This window comes from Rissa tridactyla, chromosome 2 (genome assembly GCF_028500815.1).
Source record: "Rissa tridactyla isolate bRisTri1 chromosome 2, bRisTri1.patW.cur.20221130, whole genome shotgun sequence".
Taxonomy (NCBI): Eukaryota; Metazoa; Chordata; class Aves; order Charadriiformes; family Laridae; genus Rissa; species Rissa tridactyla.
Genome location: NC_071467.1, coordinates 66,920,047 through 66,946,049, shown reverse-complemented (window position 1 = coordinate 66,946,049; position 26,003 = coordinate 66,920,047). Strand labels below are relative to the sequence as shown.

General features: G+C 36.3%; 1 protein-coding gene across 4 annotated transcripts in view; it reads left to right on the top strand.

Moving 5' to 3' along the window:
* EXOC3 (exocyst complex component 3) overlaps window positions 1–25,857 on the top strand; it is a 28,136-nt gene extending 2,279 nt beyond the window's left edge. For 3 of the 4 annotated variants that reach the window (XM_054193293.1, XM_054193294.1, XM_054193292.1), the window contains exons 2-13: window positions 805–989; window positions 5,018–5,237; window positions 7,269–7,950; window positions 12,459–12,576; window positions 15,483–15,608; window positions 17,112–17,212; window positions 17,707–17,817; window positions 18,573–18,723; window positions 20,119–20,241; window positions 22,848–23,009; window positions 24,320–24,447; window positions 24,888–25,857. In XM_054193293.1, coding sequence (XP_054049268.1) covers window positions 846–989; window positions 5,018–5,237; window positions 7,269–7,950; window positions 12,459–12,576; window positions 15,483–15,608; window positions 17,112–17,212; window positions 17,707–17,817; window positions 18,573–18,723; window positions 20,119–20,241; window positions 22,848–23,009; window positions 24,320–24,447; window positions 24,888–25,059 — 2,238 coding nt within the window. In that variant the 5' untranslated portion in view covers window positions 805–845 and the 3' untranslated portion in view covers window positions 25,060–25,857. Of the gene's footprint in view, window positions 1–576; window positions 602–804; window positions 990–5,017; window positions 5,238–7,268; window positions 7,951–12,458; window positions 12,577–15,482; window positions 15,609–17,111; window positions 17,213–17,706; window positions 17,818–18,572; window positions 18,724–20,118; window positions 20,242–22,847; window positions 23,010–24,319; window positions 24,448–24,887 lie in introns of those variants that run through there. The other variant, XM_054193295.1, reaches the window with a different exon arrangement.
* Window positions 25,858–26,003: the final 146 nt, after the last annotated feature.

Sequence of the window (26,003 nt, the reverse complement as noted above, 5' to 3'; positions counted from 1 at the left end):
ATCTTTGTTGACTGGGATCCTCCCTGCCTTCTATTAGTAGCTAGTGAAGCTTGAGAGAACAGGTCTGGTTTGATGGCCAGCAAATTTTACCTTTTGTGCATTTTAAATCTAATACTAGTTTGAATGCATGTCTCAACTTCACTAGAAGTTCCACTGGAGACTGAGGTGAAATACTTGCTTAATTTTTCCCTGTAGACCTGTACCTCTGACGGACTGATGCTGTGGGAAGAACTGCAAACAAAGAGTAGGAAATAAAAAAAATCATCCATCAAAAGTATAAATAGAAGTGTTTTATAGTTAAATCTCTCTTCCACAGCTATGTTCTCAACACTTTTGGTACCAAATTTGAGCCATATGATTCTCTCAGCTCTACCAGATTCTATTTCAGAAAGAGATAGGATTTTTGCTTGGACTTGCCAAAAGATTTCTTTATGGTTATCTCGTCCCCCTTTTAATGGGCTATCCTACTCTAGGGTAGGGTAAGACAGAAATTTTTTTTAAAATGAAGTTCTGCTGTTCTTTTTTTGTTGTTGTTCTCTTTCTGATACAAACTTACAGAGACCAAGGTAAATGAAAAAACAGTAACCAGAGAATATTTCAGGTAAACTAATAAAACAGTGTTAAGTGACTTCAAATGTGATTCTTTTAGAATTCCCGTTACTACTGTTTGTAGTGCTTTCTAGTGATACTTCTGTCAAGTTGCAGTTTTTATTGCCAAAGTTAGTTCTCAAATTGTTAGCTTTGAAATGACACATAGCCATCAAATGAAAATACATTTTCTAAATATGTCATATTTCTTTTCAGTACTGTTAAATTATGAAGGCATTTTGAGGTCCTAATCAACAATGGAGGAAACGGATAGGGAAGCAGTTGCAACGGCTGTTCAGAGAGTAGCGGGAATGCTTCAGCGTCCTGATCAGTTGGATAAAGTGGAGCAGTATCGCAGGAGGGAAGCTCGTAAGAAGGCTTCAGTAGAAGCTCGACTCAAGGTACAAAGTTTGATAAACATGAGTGTCCACGGTGCAGCACAAATGTACTTTCTATTTTTTTCCTTTTATTGTTTTCTTCTACAATTTCATCCAGGGAGTTTTAAACCATGGACTTTAATTTTTGTTCTGTGTGCAAAACAGAAACTTTGCATCCTGAAAGTAACACAAACTAATGCTGTGTATCTTACTGAAATTTTATTCAAGCTTTTAATGTGTTCTTACATCCTGTAACTTCTACAGTTTATCTATGGACAGCTATCCTCGTGCTGTGTAGCCCAGCAGCCAACAGACCTTTCTCTTAATGACTGAATACTGAACTTGTAACACAAAATTGATGATTGCATCTGAAAAAGATCAGTCAGTTTAGTCTCCGACTTTTACATAGGTTTATGGAAAATAGCTACGATCTGTCACATTCTTGTCTCTTGCAGAAGTGTACCCCATCATTTTTCCCCTCCTTCACATGTGTACATGTGAGTGCAGGCATGCACATGCACACACACAGACTTAGCATGAAATATGAGTAAGCTCATCCTGTGTTTAGTATCTGAATATTACAGAATTCTGTGTTCTCTTCCTTCAGCATTACTTACTAGCCAGCAGTCACTTTAGACCGCTGTATTAAGTAATTGGAGTAGAGACTTAGAACGGTGTTTTGGGAAATATTTTGGGGTTTACCAGGTCAAAATAGTTGGTATACACTGTATCTAATCTTAGATTTCACTATAAGTTAGTTCATCTTACAACTATTTGAAGGCTCCTCCTTTGTGGGAGTCTGCATTAAGTAGAAGAGAGCCCGTCTTCTTTCACAGTGAAAAAATCTGTTAGCAAATTACACGTTAATTCTTGTCTGTAGCATAGAAACAAAAATTTTCCTGATGACTTGAGGTTTTAAGGTGGTAAAAGGGTAAAACCCAGGTGGACTGGGTTTTAAAGATTTAAGAGTGGAAGCATATACTGGAGTCCATTAATAATGGAGCTACTGTTTAGTTACTGTGATCTATTTATAATATATGAGCACAGTTATTTGCGTACTGGCTGCTTCAATAGACAGTGATGACTAAACTGTAAGTTTTGTAAATGCCTAAATCCACTTCATAGCTAGGAAGTTTCCTCATAATTTTCCTTAAGTTGCCTTAGCTTCAGTCATCTGTAGATGGTCAGAAATACCTGTTCCAAAAAGAAGTACAATACGGCTTAATCCGTTCAGGATATATTGCTGAAATGGGTGACTGTTAGTGATGCAATGGATAGCAAAGCATTTTTTCCCATAAGAATTACTATAATGGATGGGAGCACAGAGAGGATCTAAGAAGTCCTCTTGCTCTGTATTTAAATTGAGTACATGTATGGTGTTGGAAGATGGAGAGACAGGGTCATCAGCATCATCAGCTGGAGGAGCTGCTGACTTTTGAGGTTGGATCTCTGTTGAAAAACCTCAGCTGCTTCATCTACGTGAATGAACACATGGTACATCTTTTAGTGTGAACATGGTGCTTCTTTCTGACTGGATATGCTTTCATTTTTGTCATCATTTTGTTCATATGAATCAAGCTAATCAAGGGTGAAGAGTGGAAAACCAGGGTAGTAGTTGTATGTCACTTACAGGGATGAAGCAGCAGAGATCTGGAATGGTGTTCTGCCCAAAAAACCCAGCATCTCCTCCAGTTGGTTATCCTACTCCTCTCTCTACATCCTATCCCAAATATTTAGTTATGTCAATTTCTTATATCCTTTTCTGTGTTTATTCCTGTGTTATATAAATTCTTATAGGAAAAACTGCTTTGAAATGTGTCAAACTCACCTGCTTCATGTGTGAGACTGATGGCAGTTAGAGAAGCGGTATTTGTAAGGATTGGTAGCGGAACTCTGAAACGATGGGTGGATAAGCACCAGCTAGCATTGGAGGCTGGTACTTCTGGGATGAAGAGCTGCTTGGACTCTATTCCAGAGCCTGGAAAGTTAGGAGCATTGACAGCCATCTTTCTTTGTGCACATATTCAGTCAATGGGAGAATTTAGGTTTTGGTTTTCTTTCACCCTGAAGAAATACTGTATACGTGTCCTAGGAGAGTTCCTAGGTCATGGGTTTTCCTGAGTATAAACATCCTTGAATCTTCCACCTTTTGATTCTTCGCTGCTGTGCAATCATGAATTTGAGCCATAGGGCTCTAGGGAGACCAGGCAGCCAGGATCCTGGTTCCATGGCTTGATGTTGAGGGCTATCACTTGAAAAGAGATAAAAATGAAGTTTTGAGTCCTGTTCCTAGCATGGCTTGGGTTTGTTTTGATTTTGTTATTACAGGGATGGTCAGTCCAATCTAAGATGAATATGCATTCTAGGAAGCAAAGTCCACAATGCTAGGACATGCCTCACTCCCCACGCCCCTCCCCTGGCCCCATCTGACTATTAGAAGACAAACTGAACGTGGGTGGATGTTTGTTACGGAGATCAGCGATTGTTTCTGTTTAACATAATCAAGTTTCTGCAAAAGCTAAATAGGCAAAAATTTGAACATATAACACTTGTAAGATGTGCCTCAGAAGAAGTCAAAATATCAAATCAGAAGTATTGAACACTTCATGGTCATGTGATTTTTAAAATAGTTCATTATCAGCTTCAGAAGATTGTGTTTGAGTATCATTGAATTTCAGTATCCTAATTACCTCAGTTCCTGTAGGGAAAAAATGAGTTAATGCAGCAGTTCTGTAGATAAATGTTGTACAAAAATGCCTTACTGCTGCTTAATTGTATTGAGTCTGACAGGAAAATACATTTTTATCAATAAAATCAGCATGTCATAATTTGAAAGTACATAAATAAGCAGTTGTTTAAGAATCACTGCATTTTTCTGGGACTTTCCCAGTACATTTAAAACACAATAAACGTTGTTCATAGTTACCAGGATTTCCTCTTTGGCTTCTAGTAACAGACAGAAAGTTCCATGACCGCCCAAGCTTTTTGGCTTTAAAAGTATGGCAAAAAATGTGTTTTGAGCTTAGCAAAATGGTTAGTGCCTCATTTTTTTTACTGGTTACTTCAAGTCCTTGAGATACAGTACTGAGTTTTCACTGGTGTCTGGCCTTTGGCTTGTCTTTTGAAGTCTGTTATTTCCAGTTTCATTTTCCACTCACCTGATTTAGTCTTAGTCACATCTCTTTAAAAATACATACATAAAAAAACATGCTGTGGATGTGTACTGGTTTCTTTCACTCAGATACGCACTATAATGCATGTTCTGTAAGATGTCTGGACTGTCAAATGATATTCAGGACTAATAGCCTATTTGAAAAGTCATACTTCAAGTGTCACCTGTGACAAGAGATATTTGTATCAATAACCTCTCTTTATGCCAAAATAGTCTAGTAGTTGGATTGTTGGTCTGGTTGTTGGTGTTTCACAGTGTTGAAATTTAATTCAGTTTGGGGTTTTGTTGTTTTTTGTTTTGACTGGATTCCTTTTGATTATTTTGGCTTTCTGGCACCATAGGCCAGAGGTTTGGGTTTTTTTCAGAACACTTCAGAATCATTTTTTGGGGTGTTTTTAGAACGTTTTCTGTTGCCAGTCAAAATCTGTAATTGCTTTAGTAAAATACTTTTTCGATCCAAGCATTTTGTTGGAACATCTGGATCAGTTTTTTTCTATCTCCCTTTGAAATGAATTTATGAAGGAAACGCAAAGATATCTCATTCTGCCTTCCCATGATCCTGGTTTAATGTAGATTTATAAAGCTTTAATATAGATTTATCTGCCTAAGCTCCTGTGTTAGCTTTGTGAGTGAACCAGTTGTATCTAGGTCCTTTAAAGCTAGATACAACTTCAGAACTTTAAAAAAAGAATGTGTGCACACACACAGTAAGTTACACGTTTTTAGTAAGCTATAATATTACCTTGTCAGTCAATTTATCTCTGAAAAATGTTAGATACTGTGAATGAAAATTAATTACTAAATGAAAATTAATTCTTAAGAGATGCTGAAAACACATAATGATTGATATGAGTTCTTTCTTTGTCTTTTTGTATTTAAGGCAGCAATCCAGTCGCAGTTGGATGGAGTACGAACAGGTTTAAGTCAACTGCACAATGCACTGAATGATGTAAAGGACATTCAGCAGTCGTTGATAGATGTCAATAAGGACTGGAGACAGAGCATCAACACCATAGAAAACCTCAAGGATGTTAAGGATGCTGTAGTGCAACATAGCCAACTGGCAGCTGCTGTAGAAAATCTCAAGAACATCTTTTCAGGTAATTCAATGTTCTTTATGTAATCTGTCACATACTGAAGGCACTTTAAAATGGTACTAACAGCTGTAAAGTTATTAAGTAATGTCCTTAACTTTAAACCTCACTGAGAATGAAGAATTAAGGAAGAATCACCTACACATCACATTCAGGGAAGCAGCTGGTAACCATTTAATATATATTGAGTCTAAATTGCACTGTAAGAACTTCTAGTCTGGCCTATCTCATCAGACACAAGTCACAAAGGAGCTTCTTGCTAGCAATCGGTAGCAGGGGTAACATGTTCAGTATAAAAGACTGAAATATGCAAGTAGCGTGTACAGAGAGAAAAATTTGGAAAGATCTGGAATGTTGCCAGTGAGTTGGGCACCTACAGCAAGCCTGTTGGGTAAAAATAGTCCCAAATGATTTTAGCAAGCAAAAATTTTTGCGAACAAAGGCAAAGTAGGAAACAGCAAGATCTCCAGTCAAAGATTCCCTGGCAATCTTTCTCACACAACAATTAGGAGCCTCAAGGATTTCCATTAATGTTACAAGCCTAAGTATAAACTACCTGAAGTTCAGTTTCAACTGTGCACAATCTTTGCTTGAGAATCAAGCACCACAATCACAGAAGCCAACTCATGCATAAAGAAATTATACAATGGGAGACACTTCTTCCTTGCATGACTGCGTAACTATGAAGGTTTGCAAAATTAAACATTATTAATGTGGTGCAATGAATACTGTAAAGATAAAGAAAATGAGATTACCTCTGTCCGTTTTTGCAGGCTTTTTGGTGCACATTCCATTCCATCCTGAATCAGGATGAATTCCTTGCCAGGGCTTTTCTGGTTATAAGTAATTTTAAGAATTTTACCCCTGTAATGGAGGCTAAACCTATCCTACCTGTTTGATTTAATTTAAATAGTCTTTTATCTCCCCTTCTCTCATGATAGTAATTCACAAAGTGTGGATATAAAGAAAAATTGTTTCCCAGTCATACCAGGTTGATTTGATTAATCTCTGTAAGAGTGTGTCGAACTGCTACAGTACCAAAGTAGGATATGGTGTACAACTTAGAGTAGTATTTCTGTTTACAGGCATAGTCTTGCAATAAGAAACAAAAGAACAACAAAATTCTGTGTATTCCAATGCTGAGTTATTTTGGGAGTGGTGTTTTCTTTTACATTGATGAATGCAATTGAGACAATAAGCCTTTTCTTTTCTGGCATTCTGAGAGGTTTTTAGTGTGAAGCATTTCCCCCCAGGATTGTTAAACAGTATAATTGATGATAACTTCACTCTGAGCAAAACAAATGTTTTATAAACCAAGTGGTTTTCATCATGATTAATGATTCTGTGTAACTGTATTTTCAAACCGTTTTTGCAGGTGCCAGTTTTATCACTAGCTGCCTTGTTTGTAGTGACAGTTTTTCTGATGAGATTTTTCAGTTCTTTCCCCCCTAGGATCCTAATTCTCTTCTATAGTATTCCTCAAATACTGAAAAATAACGAAGAAAAAACATCTTTTAGCTTAGCAGCATAGATAATTATTTCTATTCTTCCTGTGTGCCTTAGGCAGGCAAGAACTTTCTTCAAGAAGGAGGTAAATTTCAGTATTTGTTGGGTATATGCAGCCTCAGGTTCAACAGGGTGACTGACTTTTAGTCAGGCAAGTTACTAGCTTTCTTATACAAAAGGCTTGTATTGCCATTTGTTTCATGGTAGACTTTCATGGACCCTTTTTTTTTCTTTTTTTTTTTTTTTTTTTTAGGCGGGGAGCGAGGCAGAGAAAGGAAATTGTGTTCTGTTGGCACTATGATCTTAGTTTGTTTAGCCACCAATCAAAATGGAGCATTATAGTTAATAAAGTATGAAGATACATAGCATTTACTAGCAATTTTTAATACTTCAAAATAATTTACTTTAAATTATTTCAAAAGACTTACTACAGCCCAGATTGTTTCCTAGTGCTTTTATTGCCTTGTATTTATTTTTTGTATTTTGATTGTGTTGTTTTACTTTTTTTTTTCCTTCCTTTTTGCTGTTCAGTTCCAGAGATAGTCAGGGAGACCCAAGATCTGATTGAGCGAGGGGAACTTCTGCAAGCTCATCGAAAACTGATGGATTTAGAGTGTTCTCGTGATAACCTGATGTATGAGCAGTATCGCATGGACAGCAAAAACACACATGACATGAACCTCATCCATACATACTTTGGGGATATGCAGAAACTTTCTGAGGAGTTGGCAAAGCAACTTTGGATGGTGGTTCAAAGATCTCTTGTTACAGTCCGTCGAGATCCAACCTTGCTTGTTTCTGTTGTTAGGATAATTGAAAGGGAGGAGAAAATTGACAGGCGCATGTTAGACCGGAAAAAACAAACTGGGTTCATACCTCCTGGCAGACCAAAGAAGTGGAAAGAAAAAATGTTCAACATTTTGGAAAGAACTGTGAGCACACGAATTGAAGGCACTCAAGCAGATACTAGAGAATCTGACAAAATGTGGCTTGTGCGCCATCTAGAAATCATACGTAAATATGTCCTTGATGACCTGCTTGTGGCTAAAACCCTGCTGGATCAATGTTTTCCTCCACATTATGACATTTTCAACAAATTGCTAAACATGTACCATCAAGCTTTGTCCACCCGCATGCAAGAGCTTGCTGCAGAAGATCTGGAAGCAAACGAGATTGTTAGCCTTCTAACTTGGGTTTTAAATACATACAAAAGGTAAGGTCCCCGTATCTTTTCTGTTAGCAATAGTTGAGAGTAGGCATGCAAAATACAGTTTATGTGCTAATATTTGTATGTCTGTTAATATTTACGAAGATAAAACAAAAGAGGGATAACAGTAAAGAACTTGCTGGTTTCATATTTGTTATGTATTTTGCTTTCTGGAAATTGCTCCTTAAAACTTGTTTGCGTTTTCTAATATGTGATTTTTGAGTTGCTTGGTAAGCTTCCAGTTTTAATTCGGTTAAAGACTTGCTTGAAGCTACAGTCACCTTGTATTTGTAGGCCAGTTTGAAGTATTGGGAAGAGCAGAAGAGACTGAGAGCTCATGTGAGTGAAACAAAATGTTGTTGGCCACAGCCTCAGAAGAGTTGTATGGTTCTTAACTTTCTATTGTTCTTTTTTACAGGGGTTGTGACTGTTTCAGTGTTGCTTCATTACTGTTAAATGGAAAGAATGTAGTAACTTCCTTCAGGTTTTCTCTCAGAACTCTGTGGTGATTTGTTTATTTAGAAGAATTTCTGCTTACAGGTTGTCTCCTGTGATACTCTTAAACTCTTTTCTTTGGGATTTGTTGGGATAACTTAAGCATTATATCTTTTTTTTTTTTTTTTTTTGATCCTCCAGATAGAAACAGCTCAAATGGCAACTACTTAGTTTTTGCTGGCATGTAGTTACTAGGACAACTGATTTGTTTGGGGAAAAAGTAATGCTAGCCTTTCTGTGGCTCATGACTGTAATCCTGTTCTCAATAGCTGGCATTGACCCAGAGTCTGCACTGTGTACACTTTTGCCGTCTTCAATTGTTCAATCTCACTAGTTCAACAAATTGGATGCTTTGTAGGTTTAGAGTATAATACCATAAAGCAAATAGGTAGGAGATGATACTGTTCTGTAGAATTTTTATAACCATCTTTAAGATTCATTTTGTATTTAGAACTCCGTGCATTGTTCTACACTTCCAAGTTCTCCTGGTTCTCTTGCCTGCAAGGAACAATCAGGAGCACCCACTAATGCATACTTACATACCTGTGCAGGGTATATGAGAGATACAGCCACTAATAAGGATACAGCTACTGATGAGATAAAGGAGCTGAGTTCATTGGCCTTTTCTTCTTTGTTAACAGAAGGCCAGAGGAATAACTCCACAATGAATGATAATCAGAAATACGTGAATCCCTCTGCTTATAGGGGCGTGGCCTAGGTGCTAGGTTCTTCACTTGTGTCCTGGGGCTGATGTTCCAGTAAGAGAATTCTTGGTCTTAAAATTTCCCTTCCCCCAGAAAGTAAAGCAGATTGCTATTGAGTTGGACAGTTCAAAGCTAAAATCTCTCATTCCACGTACTCCATCATAGGAAGGGCAAAGGGAGGGAGCAGAGCCAGCGTTGCGTTTATTTACAAAGCAAACAAAACTTGCTTTAGAAGGAATGATTCCGTTTAGATATGTGGCCTGTAGCACATGATGGCAAAGTCTTGTAAAGGAAGTGAGACACTGAGAGGAGTAGATAGAGTACAAGGTATCTGAAAATACACTTCTCCCCAGTATATCCATGTAACAAGTGTGATAGAAATTAGAGGAAATATCTCAGGAAAAAATTAAGACTTTGAGTTTCCCTCTTCTTGAAAGAAAACTTAAAAAAAAGGCCTGAGAGGGCAGTGCAGTAATTGTATTCTTATAGATTATGATACACTGTTATAAAGAGGATGATAATTAGCTCTTCTGTATGTTTGTAGTGGACAGTGGCAGAAGAAATCAGCTCAGGCTTGTGAGTGGGAAAAGTGCTTAAGCAGGATACTTGCAGAGCTTACCAAATCTCAGTTGCTGGACATCTGTTAACACCACAATAAACAATTCTCTATAGGGCTGTGTTTATAATAAAGTGTGAAGGAGGATGGCCTATATGACATCACGAGAACTGTGTTTCTGTGACATTTCACCCTCTTCTCCCTGTATGAAAAATAGGTTCTAAATTGCTGTTACATTCCTTGTTCACTTTTCATGGAACGTTGTATGGTGGAAGATAATTTTTTCCGTTCAAATCTTTCTCTGTTTTTATTAAATGTCATAGAATATTAGAGGGAACATATAAATTTGTATATTACAGCTGCACTTTAAAACCAGCTGAGAAAATACTCACCAGTTAAGAGAAGCATTGAGCGTTTTTTCCATGTAATGAATTGGTAAGAAAGCCATACATAATTTCTGCTTACAATATTTGCAAGACGGGAGTTTTAAAAGAATCATGTTCTTCACCAGAGCATGTGATGGAAGCTGTTTTTTAGAACTGCATTCAACTCATAGCGGAGAAATAAAGTGATGCTCTGTGTGGAATAATAGCCTTTAATATTTGAGTGGGATGCAGTTTTAATGTGCTAGATGTATTTTGCTTTCATATTTAAGTCAATGAGTACTTTGGAAACATACTGCTGTTATTGTGTTGAAAGCAGGACGCTAATCTGTGTTTCAGGGAAAATACAAGTCTTGTAAGATCCCAATGCCCATATTCATCACATCATTTTATCAGATACTGATCAAGTGTTGACAATACTGCTAAGAGTTCAACAGCATTGCTACTGACAGTGTCAACAATCTTCACTCTGAAGAACAGAAGGAATGGTACTGTGTATCTAGCTGGATGCTGTTTTCTGGATTGAGTGCCTCTTTTTACAAGACAGAGCAGGATTGGTGGCAAGTCTGGTATGGGAGGCAGAATAGCAGCTTTGTAAAACATTAGTTTCCAGATAAGACAATTCTCATTGAAATTTCAACTTGATTATAAACTTCCTGTTGAAGGGAAATTACTCTTCCCTATATTTAGAAGCCTCCTGACACTTCTAACAGGGTTGTCTATCACTTCTTTTCCCGCCAACACTTCGGTTGTGGCAATCAGGACAGAGAACTTGTGTATAGGAAGAATTTTTGGTTTTGGGGGCTGGAAGTAGAAGCCTGTGGTCTTTGTTTTGGGGTTTCAGTTGATAAGCTTTGAGAAAGATTTAGTGTCTCTGTGGCCTTGTGAAATAGGGATAATGATGGTATAATAAGGCTAGAAATATTTTCTAATATGGCACACTGCCATAAACAGCTTCTCACATTTCCCATGAATAAGCCTAGAGCAGGTCCTGCTATGATGTGTTTTCTTTATGTAAACAGCAACAGAATGGAATTCAGTTTTGTGAATAGCTTGAGCCACTTAAAATATCTTCTGTCTCTTTTCTTACAGGCTCAGGAAGACGCTACAAATGTGAAGTGTTCAGTTACAGTAGCTTTAATGGTTTCAAAGACAAGAATTTTGTTTTTTAAGTAGCTAGCCATGGTGTTGTTTGGGTTTTTTTAGTGCCTTGAATTTTTTTTCATGATATGGAAGCACCCCTGTGCTGACTCACTGCGTGTACCCAAGAGCACAGCTTTAACTTGCAGAAATACACAAACTAAGCATTTGTTTAGTTTTTTTTTTTTTCTCTAGAATTTGTGGCTTCCTTCTGAAAAGCACACTAGAAATGGAATACGAAACAATTTATTTTGTTATGATTGATTATATTTCCATCAACTTTCCAGTGTTAATAAAGCACTCTCTGAAGAGCGTGGTTTTGAGTTATTGATTTTTTGAGCATGAAATATTTAGAGTTCTTGCTATGTTGTGCTTTGGCATAGCTTTTTTGTTTGTTTTAGTTACACAAGCAACTCATTATATAATCTTATAATATATAGATGCAAAATATCATTGTAAAGTATTAATTTTATATAATCCTTGTCAAAATATTTTGAGGGTTGCTCTAGTTTCTTTCTAATCCTATAAAATCAAGAATTTTCCTTTGCAAGCAACTGTAGCTAATGGTGCTGTTAAAATGCAGTACCCATGAAGTGCACCTTTGATTTGGACTGCAAGATGCCTCATCATCTTGTATTAGATGTCTTCTTTACCAATACATGAGGCATTGGTAGATTTTCTTTTACTCTATTTTAACTTTGATATGATGTGATACAAGTAGCAAAACAGAAACTCTTCTGAGAAACTCTGAGGAGAATATTTAGTACTTTTCACTGCTCTTACACATTCGGAATTTCAGAATGGGGAAGATGTCTGTCATCACCTCTGAAATTTAAAAGACATATAAAAGTGTCCCCTATTAAGAGCCCACAGGTTGAACAAGTTTTTATTCAGTTTTATTCAGTCTTAAACAATCGCTAATTCTTGTTCATAAAAGTTAAACACATGAAAGGGTTGAATATTTTAAAAGTCTGTAATGTGTTTTTTTAATATATGCTGGGCTATAGCTTTTACATCCTGTTCTTTTATATAGTGTTATTTACATTCCTTGCAAATGCATTTATTGTTGCAGTTAGTATTAAGAACTTTTTGAAAAATACGGGTATTGGAAAATTGCGTTTTACAATGGTCGTACTACAAATAAAAGCTGCATAGTTCTTAACTTTTTATCTAATTTTTCTTTACTAATCTGCAATGTTGTTTTTTGTTTTTTGTTGGTTTTTTTTTTAAACTTAGTGCAGAGATGATGGGAAATTCAGAACTGTCTCCTGAAGTGGATGTAAATTCTCTGAATCCTCTGATTTCACAAAACGTGGTAGACCAGCTTCTCAGCAAGTATATGTCAACACTTACTGTGAGTAATAATAATGCAAAGACACCTTTGGATGAGTTTATAGGTGCATTAGTGCCTCAGTGCTTTTCCTCCATCAGAGGAAACTAATGTGACATTACTTTTATAAATTTTCATATACTATGTGTAGGTTTGTTTATAAAGTTATAATCAGGTGATTTGGCCTGCAAGATGCGTCATCATCTTGTATTAGGTGCATTCTTTACCAATACAGGAAGCATTGGTAGGTTTTCTTTTACTCTATTTTAACTTTGATACAAATGTGATACAAGTAGCAAAACAGAAACAAGATGTAAATGATGACAGTTCAAGGAATAATTATGCTTTACAGAGTGTATTAATCATATTTTATTAGAAAGGAAGGAATTCCAGTGTTCGTATGTCTAAATTCATAGTGCTAGTATGTTAGCTATTACTACACTTAGAAGCCCCTAAATGCAGCTTGGTCCCTACAGTAACTACGTTAACATTTGATACAGATGTGATCGTTTCAAGGTAATCGGGATGTTCATATTTGCCAGTTTGATTCTTTTAACAGTTTTTTTCCTTTTATGCCTGTCAACTGCATGAGCATCATTTCCTTTTGTGCATGCCATTACAAGTGCATCTTAAGTAGAAAGACACTGCTTCTTGGTTATCCTAAGAGTCACTGGAAATTGGTCAACTACATGGCAAAAGAATCAGTATGTGATTGTCAGGTTTTTAAATGTATTTTTCTTTAAAGATCCACTGTTGATTGTCTCTAAGACTGGATATTGGGATAGTTGGAACATTGGACTTGCTGTTCTTACATTGTTCAACTGAACTCCTACTCTTCCCAAGCAGAGGAGGGAAATTTTTTGCTTCTTTGGATGTGTCAGCTACTAAAATATGTCCAGCAACAGTAACTACTTGGACTTGATACTCATCACAATAATATGAACCTATCTTGTTACGTCTCAAGGAAGTTGCCAGTAGAGGCTCTGCTTTACATTAGCTTTACTAGGACTTTTATGCAAATTTATTTTTCTGCACTTACCTTTAGGACAAAAAAAAACATTGGTTTGTTTCTCAAGCTGCTTTTGGTTTGACTCAGGAAATGCCTTTGAATTCATTTTGTCCCCCCTTAAGATGAAAAAATATACCTATATTGTTTTTTCAGAAATGTTTTTTCCCTACTTACTGAAAAATATTATATACAGAACATTGTTGTATTTATATTCTATAAATAAAATGGGGCAAAACTGCTATTCTGTTAAACACAGAGTGTTTTTCTTTTCCTGGTTTTGATTTTTGTCTGTATCTTCTTTTTAAGGCAGAAATTACTGAAACTGCCTGTTTGTTTCACAGGATTCAGCCTGATCTAATTCTCTACGCATCCCCACTTATACTTTAATTCTTTTGATGTTGTGTTTAAAACTGTTTATGAACAAAATACAGCTTGTTCTGTTTGGGTAAATGAAAGTAAGTTTATAGTTGCAATTAGAAAATAAATATTGATGTTTAAGTGAATAAAAAATGTCTCATTTTCATGAGAAACAAAATACTAATAGATTTTAACAGATTTCTAATAGATTTTTTTTTTCCAAGCATCTCAGCTTGAAAAAAAGTTCTTGTAAATGATGATCTTAAGGTGAAATGTTGATGTACCCTGGGATGCTGGCTGAAAAGATTAATTCTTCTTTATAAGTCATATCTCATCAGAGCAGTTCCATGCTTATGAGGAAAAAAGATAGTACATCGTTTCACGTAATTGAAGATGGTACTATATGTGCTTACCAGCTACAGCACTTGACAGGCCATTCACTGTAGTCAAAAAGAGAAAAAGATAACTGCAGGTCTGTGTTTGGTCAGCAGCCTTTCTTATGCAGGAAGATTGTAGAGCTTTCAGTTTCTTCCTTTATCCTATCTGCTGATAAGACTTTTGACCAAAAGATACTGATTTAATACATTAAAAAATGTAAACATTTAAAAAAATAAATACATATACCTATTTTAGACTTTTTTGCCCTTTCTGTACGTGCCTACTGGTCATGTTTAATTTTGCATTGTAGGGCACATTAATATACCTGTTACACATTGGAAAGAAAGATGAACCTTTATATTACTAGGGGTTTTAACTATATGTGAACAAAGTAGAAAAGAGGCAGAAAACTTCAATCCTTTGAAAACATAGGGATAATTATTTTAGATAGAAATCAATCTAATTAGATACTTAGCAAACATGCTGGTCTTTACTGCCTACTCTTGTAAATATGTCTGTGGTATCTGTGTCATGCAAGTGATCAGAAAACTGACTTAATCTAGTTCTAAAAACAGTTGTTCTTAATGTCCGTTTGCTGTATAATGTGCTTGTCAGATGGAAAGAGAGCCAACTATGGCATCTCCATCACTATTTTCTTCAGCGCTTAAGTTCCAAGAAACAAAACTTATTTAATCTAATCATGGGGTTTTGTCCCAAGGGTAACAAGCGTCAGTTTCCTAAAATGTAGGTAAAAGATACTACAAGCAGATATGTGCTAATTTTCCTAAATCAAGTATTACCCCAATTTTTTCAGTTGTTGAAAAATTCTGTTTGAAACCTAAAGCCTGAGGCTTAATAAATGCTTCCAAAGTTAGTTAACATGTTGATTCTGACAAACTGACTTGCTCTTTGTGTTTGGAGCAGTCCCCTTCCAAAATGTGCCTAAGCTTCATTCAAACTACACCACTTGTTTACCGGTACTAAACTTTGTCTTTGTAAATGCAAATTTTAATTTGTCTAAGGTACCGGTATCCTGGAAGGATGACAAGAGTGGTCAACATTATCTGTTACTATGCCACTCTTCATTATGGAAATGGCTGCTGTTCCAAATGTTATAGTGGGGTGTTTTTGTTATGTTAAGTTAAAAAAAATCTTCTCTTTTTCTTGTTTGCTTTATTTAATGTAGTCTAACATCATTGGCTGGCTACGAAAAGCACTGGAGACAGATAAAAAAGACTGGATAAAAGAAACTGAACCAGAAGCAGATCAAGATGGGTACTATCAGACTACGCTCCCAGCTATTGTTTTTCAGGTATAAGAGAGCTTGGTTATTCCAGAAAATCTACAGAAGCAGTATGTGAATTTGGGGGAATGGAGGGACAGGAGGGGAAAACCAAACTGTTTGGAATGCCATTGTTTCTATGTCTATTGCAGTATAGTTTGTTGTTTTCCTGTAGATTTGTTAGTTGGAGGGGTTCCTTCTTTTGAGGTTTTTATTTGCCTTTTTCACTTTAACACTTTGAGACTTAGTTCTTTATGTATAGATTGGAAACATATTTTTCCTGGTCTATTTAATTGATATTTGTATTTAGTTAACTGCTTTTACTTAGGTCTCTACATGAAAATTTGTAGTATAAGCCTACCAGATAAGATGTTTGTAAGTTATTAGAATATTGTTTGTTAATATGGTGCTGAGGTAGTTAGGCATGTATTTGTTCCTATAAATTATTCATTATACTAACACCTTAATACTGGAAAGAAAAGTTCTGTTGAAGATCAAAAATGGTGCTCTTTAAACACTACTTCAGTTGCCATTAATGCCTGTCCAAATTATTAAAGAGCCTCAAAACAGAAAAGATAGCGATATTAAAAAAAACAAAAAACAAAACAAAAACCACAAAAATCCCAACCTGCACCCCCCCGTTGTTGGTAGTAGAAATGGAAAGTTTTTAAAGTGGTCTTTATCAACCAGAAAAATGTCAGCTTATTATGCTCATTTTGTGATTTTTCTTTACAAATATTGTGTTAGGTACCTTCAGTGAAAGATAGATGATCTCTTCTTCCTGCATTTGTTTCCCACTTTATTTTTTTCCTGCTTTATACCAGATTTTTGCTACATTCTTTCACATTTGTATTAGTGCCAAGGTTGACTTCATCTAATCCTTTTCAGAAGGCATGTGATGTCAAAGAAACTGGTGGCAGATTGGCTCTAGTGTTGTGCTGTCAAAGGCTGCAGTGTTGAGATTCATGTAACAGTGAAACTTTCAAAATCATCTCAGCATAGAAACAGCTCATGTTTCCACCTGGCTTGTAGCCTTCCTTTCCATCCCCCTCCTCACAAACACAGTTCCCTGTAGGTCACCTAGATCTTGTGCCTAGTTGTGTTTCTAAAGTTCAGGCATCCCTTCTACTTCACTAATGTGAACTTATTACTTCCATATGTGGGGAAGGCAAAGGAATTTGTGTTACCAGATTATTCATTACTAGCTGCAGGAGCTGTAAAGCCGAATTCCTACTGAATTAGAAATATTAAGTACTTTTTTGCTGAAGAAAGAATGCAACTGTTTTCAGTATCAGGAGAAAACTGCAGCATACATTAATAGCTATCAATAATTTTTTAATTACACTTACGGAAATAGTGATTTCTGGTTTAGTCAGCAGCAATTGTCTGCACTTGTACAAAAAAGAGAACAAACAAACAAACCCAGCGTATGTAGAGCTGGTGCTAGTGAGAGTCTCCAACAACATAGGAGTTCTGTCTTTGGTTTACCACTGATAAAGGCCTCTCTTTATAACTAAACTATTTTTAACTTAGATGTTTGAGCAGAATCTTCAAGTGGCTGCTCAGATAAATGAAGATTTGAAAACAAAGGTACTCCTTCTATGTCTTCAACAAATGAATTCATTTCTAACCAGGTAACAAAATTTTTAAAATATAAATGCTTTATCCTGCCTCAGCCTCTCTTTGTTCCTACAGTTCCAGTACTTGTTTTTCCTATGGATATTTCTTTATTATTTTGTCTTTCTTCTATCACATCCGTACCAACCAAGTTTTTCTTCCCTTTCCTTTTCTTGCTTTCTTCCTCCCTTCCCCAGTTTCACTGATATTCTTCTGTGCTGGTGAGTGGCACTTTCAGTTCCTCTCTGCAAAGGGCTGTAATTTTTGCAGTCGGTTCCACTTTCTTTTTATATCTCAAATTTGTATCTCTTTCTCATAAGGAAGACAGAATACACGTCCTTGTCTGGATTCTGCCCAGAACAGAGACGCTAAACATCCCATGAGCAACAATCCCTTTATAAAATACTTCTAAAGGGCCTGACAGGCCCTTTTGGAGCATTTGGTCCTACAGGCGCACTTAAGCTATTACAAATTTCTGTCTGCTTAATGCCATTCCTTGTATATGTTACAGGTACAAAGATGAAGCACAGTTGTATAAAGAAGAACATCTTAAAAATCGTCAGTATCCTCAATGCTATGTTCAATACATGATTGCAGTCATCAACAACTGTCAAACCTTTAAGTAAGTCTGCATGTTCTTGCAGTATTATAAGGAAAAATATGTACTGATATTTCATTTGTAATACTACGTGTTCCCAGGACCTTCTCTTGTTTTGTATACAAAGGGAATTTCAGTTAAGGTAGTTTAGCGGACTAAACAAAGACAACAGGTTTAAATACATTACTGTTTTGAGAGGCAGATACTGTGATTGCTCTTGCCTTTGGCAAGCCAAGCCATTGCCCCTCACTGGTGAAAATCTGCTTGTTATTCCAAGAATTTCATTGCCAAAGAAAAATTTATCTTCAACTTTCAGAATTTGAAGAAGTCATTTCAGTTAGTTTGTCTGGGACCTGCCATCATCTCTTCCATTTGGTCTCTCACAGTTCACTTTCATGCAGTGTGATCAAGGTGAACTGAACTGGAGAAAAGTAAAGATAGAGCTTGCCCTATTAAGAATATCAAAACAGGAGAAAGAAATTCTCATTGCTTATGTTTCAGTGGTCAGCAATCCAACCCCATGTTCATCTGTAGTTGCCGTCATTCTCAAGTTTACAAATCAGCAGTAGTGTGTCACCAACATACAAGTAGCCTATGTTGATCGCTCTAAAACCATGCTGGAGAGTAAATTAAGTCTTCCAAAGCAAGCAGCAGACATTATTTCCCCTTGCAAAAATAAGACTGTCTAGTATGTCTCTTTCTGTATATGTACTCCAAAAATTTAGTAGCAATGCAATTCTGCATCAGTGGATGATGAAAAGCATTGTTATTTGTCACAGAGAATCTATAATCAGTCTGAAAAGAAAATACTTGAAAATGGAAATGGAAGACACGTTGTCAAGCAGTCACACAAGCATGGATGCAACTTTAGATGTCATTGCCAAAGAAGGATGCTCTAGCCTGCTAGATGAAGTCTTCATGGATTTAGAGGTTAGAAATTTTTTTCCTTCCAAAAATCAGAATTCTTATAAAATAAGGAAAAATAATTCAGGAATTAAGTAATTAGGAAGCCTTTTGATTGCTAAACACACTTTATAGGTGGTATGCTAGCAAAATGCCAGTAAATGTCAGTACTGTTCTTCACTGGTATAGTTTGCATGTAGGAGACTGAAAGGTTGCTCAATTGTATTTCACAGGATGACTTCAGGCAGGCGCTTTGTATATAGTGAATATCTTCTAACAGATTGTACTTAGTCTTATGTAGTTGAGTTTAAAAAATATTTGGGAAACTACTGCTGCCTTTACAACCTTTGTACAGGTGCACTACACCTATAATTAAGATAGTTAATTGAATCTAAAGGTGGGCCCTTTCTGACTGGTAATTTTCCATGTTTAAGAATTCTAGCTTCTTGTATAGAATCCCTCAGGAAAAAAAATAGTTGTTTTTATTACTAAAAAGAAATAGGGAGTATGGGGAGGGAGACAAGGAAATTAGAGAAATGGCGGGGGTGAAGAAAGATGCTCTGGGACTTCTTAGATTTGTAATAATATTTTGAACTAATGTAAACACCTTGAATGACTCACATTAAGAAAGATGTGGGAGCAGTGTTTATGGCTTTTAAGCAAAACCTTTATTTCTCATTAGCTATGCTCATTGATTATGAGAAGTCACTCTGTCCACTCTAATGACCATTCTTTGAAATCCATTAACCTCAAGCTTCATGTCACTATTATAATTTATAAAATACCATGCTCTAATACGTAAAGAATTTTTCCTCTGGGGAGAACAAAGCAAGATGGATATGTAGATGTAGAGAATACTGGAATTATGCATTGTGGAGTTCTGGGAAAGGAGTAAAGCATATAGGCCACCAAGTTTGGTGTAGGCACAGGAAGTTTGTGGGGCCATCAAAGAGGAACAACTGAGTAGCCAGTAGCAGTTCAAGAAATCACGCATGAAGTTCCATTATCACAACAGTTTAAAAGTTCCTCATATTTAAAATTTGAACGTCAGCTCTTAAACCTATTTAGTCCTTGGACCTTAATTTTTCTATTTACCATAGACGTTTAAATAGAGAATGCAATAAAGGATTTTAGAGAACTCATATGAAACAAATGCTTAGGTTAGTGCAGTTGGTTTACATACACACTCAGTGTATGTAAACGTACATATTCAGTGTGTATGTCAGTGTAGCATTTTATGGCAACTACCATTCTGACAACTGATCACATCACTTTCCTACACTAACTGTTTATTCCTTTTGAAGGAGTATAGTTTAGAAATGTATGACACTTAAAATTTTCTCCTATTTTTTTTTTGTAACAGCAGTGATATGATGAAAGTGTCAAAAATCTGTTCTGATCAATTGTTTTTTCCCTTCTCAGCCACATCTCAATGAGCTGATGACAAAGAAGTGGTTGATGGGGTCTAATGCAGTGGGGACTATCTGTGTCACTGTAGAGGATTATTTCAATGACTTTGCAAAAATAAAAAAGCCTTATAAAAAGGTAGGTGCAAAATAAGTCTATGATACTGTGCTAATGTACTCTGAATATCATGTTGCTTTGGAATTCCTGAACCCTGAATAGAATTCAGAATTAGAATACAGAAATTGGAATTGGTCGATCACTGGAAATGAAAAAAATGTTCATAATCATATTGCAAAAACTGAATCTTATATTTCTCTTTATCTTTTTTGTTCACAGCCATATAATATTGTCAAAGACAGATCTGAGTTGCAGGATTTAGTCCAGAAAATGTATTGGCATTGTTAATAGATTGTATTCTTACCAGCTTGTACTTTTCTACCTCTCCTCAGGAGCTTGTAGTCAGATAAAATTAGCTCTTCTGAAATTAATTTTGATAGTTTGGCCTGTAATTACTTTTTTTACAAATGCACATTCTGTAATTCCTAGTTTTAACGTGTATGATGAGTTATAGTTCAATCGGTGCCGTAAGGTTTAACAAATGCATAACTCATGTTTCAAGCGCTGTTACAACAGCATAATGTGCTAGGTTAGGTCATCTTTTTTTTATTATTATTATTTTCTTTCCTGTGGTCTGTCAAAGGGTATCTATTTCTCTGTTATCCTTTAATATTTAGTATTATTGTACTTCTTTTTATCATTTATTGAATTAAAGTCAATTTTGTGTAGTTAAGATAGCATGTCTTAAATGATTCCCTAGGAAATATTTGAAGCTAGCAAGATCGGGATTTAGGTGAGGTCTTTGAACAAATCCTTACTAAGTAGTACTGTTTAAAAGCAGTACTACTATTTAAGCAGTAGTACCACTTAAAAGACAGTCTCAAAATCATACACTTACTCTTAAGAGATTGACGAGTCTGCTCAAAATTCCTCTGATGACCTCTTAACTTTCAGTATTTGCAGATCCTAGAGGCCTTATTATATAAGTGAATACGCATTTTCAGTCCAGAAAAAGTACATAAAGGAAGTTAGGTCAGTCCCAGAATTAGTCTATATCCACGGAACAGCTTTCTTTTCCAGATTTGGTTTGTTGCTGAGGTAATAGTGCTTGTCATGAGTTTCTTTAAGTTTTAATACCGATTTCTGCAATCACATGTGTTTCATCATCTAGCGTTTATTGTCACCTTATGGGGAAGAAGATGATAAGCACATTTTTGGCATTTATCACACCTGCTATTCCACTGTCTTCCAGCATGAAAAAATCTCCCACACAAAACGCCATATGTTCAAGCACTGGATGGGACACACTCTTGTTTCCCTGGTTTGGGTGGGCTTTTTTCTCTGGTTTTAAAATGTTCTTGGTTAACCTTGTTTTGAAAATCCAGTTTTTAAAAGCCACGTCAACAGAGCACGTGCAAAAAGACTAAATAGCCCAACGGGAAGGACGCTGTTCTGGAACAGGGGGGATCTTACAGTCATTCTGCTTTGTGGTTTTCGTTGTGTGTAAAGTGAGTGCCCTGTTGTTGGCTTTTATTGAGTGTTCTTTTTCTCAGTTGTAGTAGAGCTGTGCTTCACTTACTTTTCAGTGGGATGGGGCATACATGTCAGTCTCCCACAGTATTCTGTGCAGTTAATTTTCCTCTGTGTAATTGGCATCAATTCCACCAATGCAAGGGAATCCATCCCTGAACAACCAGGTATTTCTGCACAGTCTTGAGAGCAGGACTTGAAATCGTGTTTTCTGTGTCCTGGATGAGGACTGTGACTTCCAGTATTTTGCAATCTGTTGTTCTCTCTCTCTCTTTTTTTTTTTTTCTCTTCTTCCTGAAACCTTTCTCTAAAATTTTGACTAAAGAACATGTTGATTGAAACTAAAGCTTGATATATACTAATAAAGTATGATAAAAAGTTCGTGACTACCTATTATGCAGGCTTTTTCTTAATCGTAAGTAACTTTGCCATCATGCCTAGGGGGAGAAAAAAAACAACACCTGAGAACTTGTGGAATTTAAGGACTCTCCTTACATTAGAGTTGAAAAAACATGTAAAGGTTTGGGTGTTTGTTTTGTTCTTTATTTCCAAAGCTCAGAATTACTCTTACACCAATACTAGATGCTTCACTTAGTCACCAGTAGGTGAGTAAGACAAGTGCAGAACAGCAAACCGGTTGAGGAAGATCTGAGAAAGTGATTGCTGCTGGCTCTCCAGGCTTCTTACCAGACTTGATATAATGTAGACAAGATTTGCAGTGCTTTATGCAATGTACTGGAGTTCTCCAGCAGAAGCCTCTGTGATGGGTGGTCATTCCTTGACCAGATAAAAGGAGCAACCTGCAAGGTCAAGCACAGGTCTGTTCTGAAGATCATCCAAATTATTTCATGTTTGTTCTTCTATCTTTGGTGCTCTTCAGAAACAATTCAGACATGTCATTAGAGATATCTTGGGTTTGTTGTGTCTCTTTCTCATATCTGGCACATCCTTTTCATTAGGGAAGGACAGATTTTCATTTCCGTTAGCGTTGTGAACACCTAAAGCTACTCAAAATGTGTAGTATTATCAAAAACTGAGTACTGGTGATTAAGTGCAAGTACACATTTCAAAGACTCATAATTGTTCAAAGACTAAAAATAATGGCTACATTTGCAGGCATCACTGGCTTAATACACCACCTTTTTCTTTTCTTTCAGACGATGACTGTTGAGGCCCATCGGAGAGTTGTTGTGGAATACATCAGAGCAATCATGTTAAAACGTATATCTTTCAAGAATGCAGAAGAGAGAAAAGAGGGTGCAGAAAAAATGATCAAAGAAGCAGAACAGTTCAGATTTCTGTTTAAGAAGCTTGCGGCTGTAAGTATTTGCTTTGGGTAATGTTGTTAACCGGGTAATTTAGAATAAACCACACATGTTTACTGCTTGGGGAAAATGGCTAGAGTTAGATCTCTGTGTCTCCAAAATGCTGGGTGACTTGTAAATATCAAGGATGCCAGCTGAGGGCACAGATGGAGTTTCTGAACACGCATGGGTCCGCTGCTAAAGTTCCTGAGCCCCAGTTTCTACTGCTTTCTGTTTATACAGCTCTCTGCAGCTGAATGCCCTCACAGAGATAGGTACCCTGAATTTGTAGTAATAAGTGAAAGAAAAAAGCAGTTGTTTGTTTAAAAAAAAAAAAAACAAACAAAAAGCAATAAAACAAAAAACCCACAAACAAACAAACAACAAAAAAAAAGTAATGGGGCTTTGCTTTTCCTGGCTGGAAGAAAGGGCGATACTGCATCAAACAGATGCAGTTAACTTATTACCTAAGTAGCGTGCAGTGTATTTATTTAGAATCAACAAGACAAGTATGTGACCCCAATAGAAAAGATGGGCCAAAAAAGGTATTTGAGAAACAACATACAAGATAGGCCTAAAATGAATACTTAAGTCTTTTTTTTAACTGCATAAGGAGCAGCAATCTGTTGGAAAGCTCCGAGGACCAACAGATGACAAAATGCAAAAAGAATGCAGAGAAAAGATAAAGCCTGAAAAACTAGGGAGGGTGAGGAAGGGGAAGTTCATCTCTGTTCACTGTGGAAGATGTTGGGGCAACTCCTGCATTGGAGTCCTTCATTATGTGGGATCCTGTGTAAGATCTGTTTCAGATTAAGGCATTGATAGAAGAGGTTATGGAATAAATGGAATGAACAATAGCAGATTGGTGGGACCAGATGACCTAGAACTAAGAGCGCTAAAATAGTCCAGAGATTAAATAGATATTACAGTTCAGTTGATCAGTTGTTGAAAGCTGCCTTGGTGGCCAGATGACTAGGAGGAAGCTAACACAGGGTCACTCTTTAAGTAATAGTTTCAGAAGAGATCTGGCTTTCACATCAATTATTCATACTGTTTATGCCGGCAAATTAGCAAAATTGTTTGTAAGCCATGACTTTCTTTACTGATATTCTGAGGGTAAGTCTCTGAATGAAGAAGAGGGAAAGAATGAAAAGTCTTATGGTAACAATTCACAAGTATTTTGTTTTCTTAATGTCTGAAAATTCAGATGTTTGGGGAATTCAACAGCATTGTTGGACAAAATACTAATTAAAGGTTTGTAGATATTGTGGGCGATTGCTTTTGTTGTGGGGATTTTTATTTTTTTTTAAATTTTCATCTTGCAGGGTTCTGGAGAGGACACTGAAGGACTCTGTGACATCATTGAAGCGATTGCGGAGGTTATCAAGCTAACTGATCCTTCACTGCTCTATCTGGAAGTTTCAACTTTAGTCAGTAAATACCCAGATATCAGGTAATTCTCTCTGTCCTCACAGTCAATATAGATAGATAACATCATGGTTTCATGGTAGTCTTGGGCAAATTTTAAAACAATGTGTTTGTATTTTCCCTATTTTAGAATGTAGCCACTTTCTTATGAAAAGTAATGCTAACATAAAATGTTTGTGAGCTGGACTAGAAGGTGCGTGTGATTCAGTATTCAGTGGTACAGCAAAGCAATAATGAAAATACTTCCATTCTGTGTTTTGGGAGGGTAAAATGTGTTTTAGAGTCCTAAGAGCAGCCAAAATAGTGCTTTATATTGAGCTGGAAAAGCTAGTTCTGAGTGACTAGAGATCTGATTAAGAATTAAAGTACACACTGACACTGAGTGAAACTAAGTGATATTTCTGACAAAATCTTACTTGTGTGGCCTTTCCTACTAATGCCAGTTTTACTGTTTTCCTCTGGCAGGGATGACCATATTGCAGCTTTGCTGACAGTGAGAGGCGATGCCAGCAGAGACATGAAGCAGACTATCATTGAGACTTTGGATCAAGGTTCAAGCCAACCAAATCCAAACTATGTGCCAATTTTTAAAGAAATTATAGTTCCTACTCTAACGGTGCCAAAACTTCTTAAGTAAATGACAATTCTGTGTTTGTGTGTCATTACTGGTCTGGGATCAACAGGTTTGAAATATCTGAGAGCAAATTTGGCAATGCTATTTTGAGTAAAGTTCACTATACACTGATACTTGCTAGGCATGTTTCTTTCTAAAGACTGGGATGTGGGAAAACATAATCAGATTTCTGAAAGAAGATGGATATAAAGGTCATGTTTGAAGAATAAAGCTTCTAATGGCCAAGGGGCTTTTTACTGACCCATTTGTTACAGCCATTTTTGCTGTCAGCAAATACATTTTTCTTGTGGAATATGTTTGCACAGTGCACTGCAGTGCCGCATAAAGATACTTGTACCAAAACCAACAGAGAGCTGTATTAGTGCTGGGTATACTAACATACACAATACCTAAGCAGACTCCTTTAGAAGCGTCTTTATATGGCACTTCATTGAGCATTATATTAACATCCTCAATCCACTTTCACATTATACTTTGTGTATGTACTTACTTTGGTGTAAAATAGTTTATTGCAGAAAACTTAATTATGAAGTCAGTTTCCCGACTAAGGGACTGAATGAAATTGCTACTGTGCAATTTGATTATAGGGTGAATAAAGACACATGAGGTACAACTTTTTTTTTTTTTTGATTTACTAAAAACAGCACGTAAAGCACTACCAGTTCAATAAAACGTTAAATCATTGCTACCTACAGCTATGTATTCTTTGCATCCTTATAGATTGACAGTAGATTTAAATCTTTCTTTTATGTTCTTTGGTTGAAGTGTGAATAAACTCTGGATTTAATAGTTTTCTGGAAATATGAGATACTGTTTTTTATTTCCATGGTATTTTCAGATCAATGCTTAACGCTAATTTTCAGTATTATCTGTTTTAATTATAAAATACTACTAGACAATTGTGAATTTAAAGTCAACAGAGTTGTCGGAGATAAGTACAAGCAAGA